Source organism: Lycium barbarum, chromosome 5 (assembly GCF_019175385.1).
Source record: "Lycium barbarum isolate Lr01 chromosome 5, ASM1917538v2, whole genome shotgun sequence".
Lineage (NCBI taxonomy): Eukaryota > Viridiplantae > Streptophyta > Magnoliopsida > Solanales > Solanaceae > Lycium > Lycium barbarum.
This window is the reverse complement of record NC_083341.1, coordinates 61004944-61007501: the sequence shown is the minus strand read 5'-3', so window position 1 is coordinate 61007501 and position 2558 is coordinate 61004944. Positions and strand designations below refer to the sequence as shown.

Here is a 2558-nt window from a genome sequence, read left to right as displayed (position 1 = left end):
GAGCTTGAAGGTATCACTAAAAACAAGAACTAAGGAAATTGTTAAAGTATTTTGCTTGCTGAAGTCAGAATGCGTTATAATGAGAATGCTCTTTATTTATAATTGATCTATGGCGAACACAATCCATATATAACACCCACTTAATTACAAATGAATGTCTTCAGAGTAAATAACACATGGAGGAGATCCCGGATCTTTCGTAACAGCCGCCCGTTGAGATCTTTTACACCTGATCGGTAATTTGACCCGACCATGCTTCCCTGGATGCTCACCTTCGTCTCCGGAGGTTGGAACCAAACAGGATCCTTAACCGTTTTATAACTACCCGGTATTTCTTAGTTACTAACTCACGTCTTACCTATAGACATTGCTGCCACGTGTCAACTTCTGGTAGGATCACTTAGCTTTCCTGGATTTTACCCAATACAATCTCATCTCCCTAATGTTGAGCTATCTTTTTAAGTGTTCTTCAACGCCTTACGGGTATCTCTTGTCCTCTTCATTTGGTCTTTGTAAAATTTCTCCTGATCATGACTACCTACTTTAATTTGATGATAAATGGCTAGCCATCCTGATACTCGTCATTTAATTACAGGTCTCTGCTATTTGTTCTCTACTCTAAGTTTTTGGACATAAAGAAAAACAATCCGTTCAATTTTTCATTCTATTGAGGGAGACTAATATTTGGTCCTTTTACGTACTGTTACGATGCAGTTAAGATTTAGTTCAGGTAATGTTTCTAGAACTTGATGTATCACTTTCTCATCCAATTGTCCTTCGTTATCGTATCAATACGACAGTTAATCACGTCCAACTCATGTCGAGCCAAGCTTAAAGAGATTGGTCAACTTCACTTTGTTGGTTAACGATGATATTATATTGCTAAGAAAACTTATATATATTGACAGAATATTTACCATATCAACGTATTTTAACCAACTGTACCAAGTAATAAGTTTGCATTATTTTTCAGATTCCTCATTCCACTGTAGTATATATATATTTGTAAATGTAATACAACGAATAATTAAAAAGATTGTAATACTACATTAATACAATATAATCAATCCCTACCCACCCATTAGGCTTCTCCATTAATTGAGAGGTTAGCCCTGTAAAAATGGGTGAAGGAGAAGAACTGTCACTGCCTGCTCTGTTTTTCTAAATCTTCCGTATATATCATCAACTTTCCTAATCGCGCTAAATTTATAAAACTCGATCTGGAAATAGATTTACAACTATATAGTACTAGTATATAACACATGATGGAATATCCCGGAGTGCAATTAAAAATAATTCAGCAAGCTGTGTAAAATTCGACGAGCTCATCCAAGGATTCAGGCTGGGGATCAGCATTTTCGAGCATCCAAAGCAAGTGTTGGAAAAGAACAACTTCACAAGCGATGGCGACGGAGTCTTCTGAATCATCTGACCTTTCAACAAGTTCCCTGAAGAGTGGATGGCAGACAACGTTGGAGCTAACGAGGTATTGTCGGCGTGATTTACCAACGTAGACTGGATGTAGGTCCTTACTGTTGCAGCAATTGCTTTCATAGGAATAGGAATATGAATCATCATCCGAGCAAGAATTGTTGGTGGCCATTACGTTGGTAGTACGGCCTAGTTTGAGAGATTGCATTTTTTTCAACACTGATTTGAGCTTTGTGAGTCCTTTGGCCATTACTAATTACTACTTTTTGTGGGGGTTTTAGAAGAAAAGAAAAGAGAGAAAATATTGAGGAAGAATGAAATAAGAAATGGTATTTTGATGAGAGAAAAAGATAGGAAGGTTCGTATATAAAAGGAATTAGGGAAGATCAAAGGCACATCTAGCAATATCAATAAAGGTTCAATTGAAATCATGACTCTCGAACATAACTATACGAGTAAAGATTATTAAAATTGAAATATAAGGGCAAAGGTGTAAATATATCTCTCAACTTTGTAATTTAGAGTAGATATATAAAAAATAGTATATATATATATATATATATATATATACTTTTACCGTTACAAAATAGTGCAAATATACTCTGCCCTTACACAATCAGTGCAAAATATATCCTTTTCACTAACAGGATTTTTTAAAAATCATTTAGCTTATTTTTTAATTAAAAAGAAATGCCATATGGCTTTAAAAAAAAAATTACCCATTCTTTTTTAGTAGACATATTTTTCTAACGCCATATGGTAAATATTTTTCTGGTGGGTTGAGTCTGGCTCGTTTAAAAAAATATCTTCGTGGCTTTAAAAAAAATAAGTCTACCCATTTCTTTAAATGAACCATACCCGACCCACCAGAAAAAAAATTATCATGTGGCTTTAGAAAAATATGTCTACTTTAAAGCCATATGTTATTTTTTTAATTAAAAAATAAACTAAATGATTTTAAAAAAAAAATTACGTCAACAAAAAAGGTATATTTGCGCAATTTTGTAATGGCAGGGGTATATTTACACCACTTTTATAACGGGATATATCTGCTCTAAATCGCAAACTTGATGGGCATATTTGCACCTTTTCCCTTGCAATAAATACTACTCCCTTAGTCCCAATTT

General features: G+C 34.2%; 1 protein-coding gene across 1 annotated transcript; it reads right to left on the bottom strand.

Moving 5' to 3' along the window:
* Positions 1 to 1016: 1016 nt before the first annotated feature.
* LOC132642494 (auxin-responsive protein SAUR76-like) lies at positions 1017 to 1745 on the bottom strand. The gene has a single exon (XM_060359656.1). The coding sequence runs from the start codon at positions 1679 to 1681 to the stop codon at positions 1298 to 1300; it is 384 nt and encodes a 127-aa protein (XP_060215639.1). The 5' UTR covers positions 1682 to 1745; the 3' UTR covers positions 1017 to 1297.
* Positions 1746 to 2558: the final 813 nt, after the last annotated feature.

Bases quoted from the DNA above. Each gene is read 5' to 3' on its own strand.
- LOC132642494 (XM_060359656.1), bottom strand. From the start codon at position 1,681: ATGGCCAAAGGACTCACAAAGCTCAAATCAGTGTTGAAAAAAATGCAA.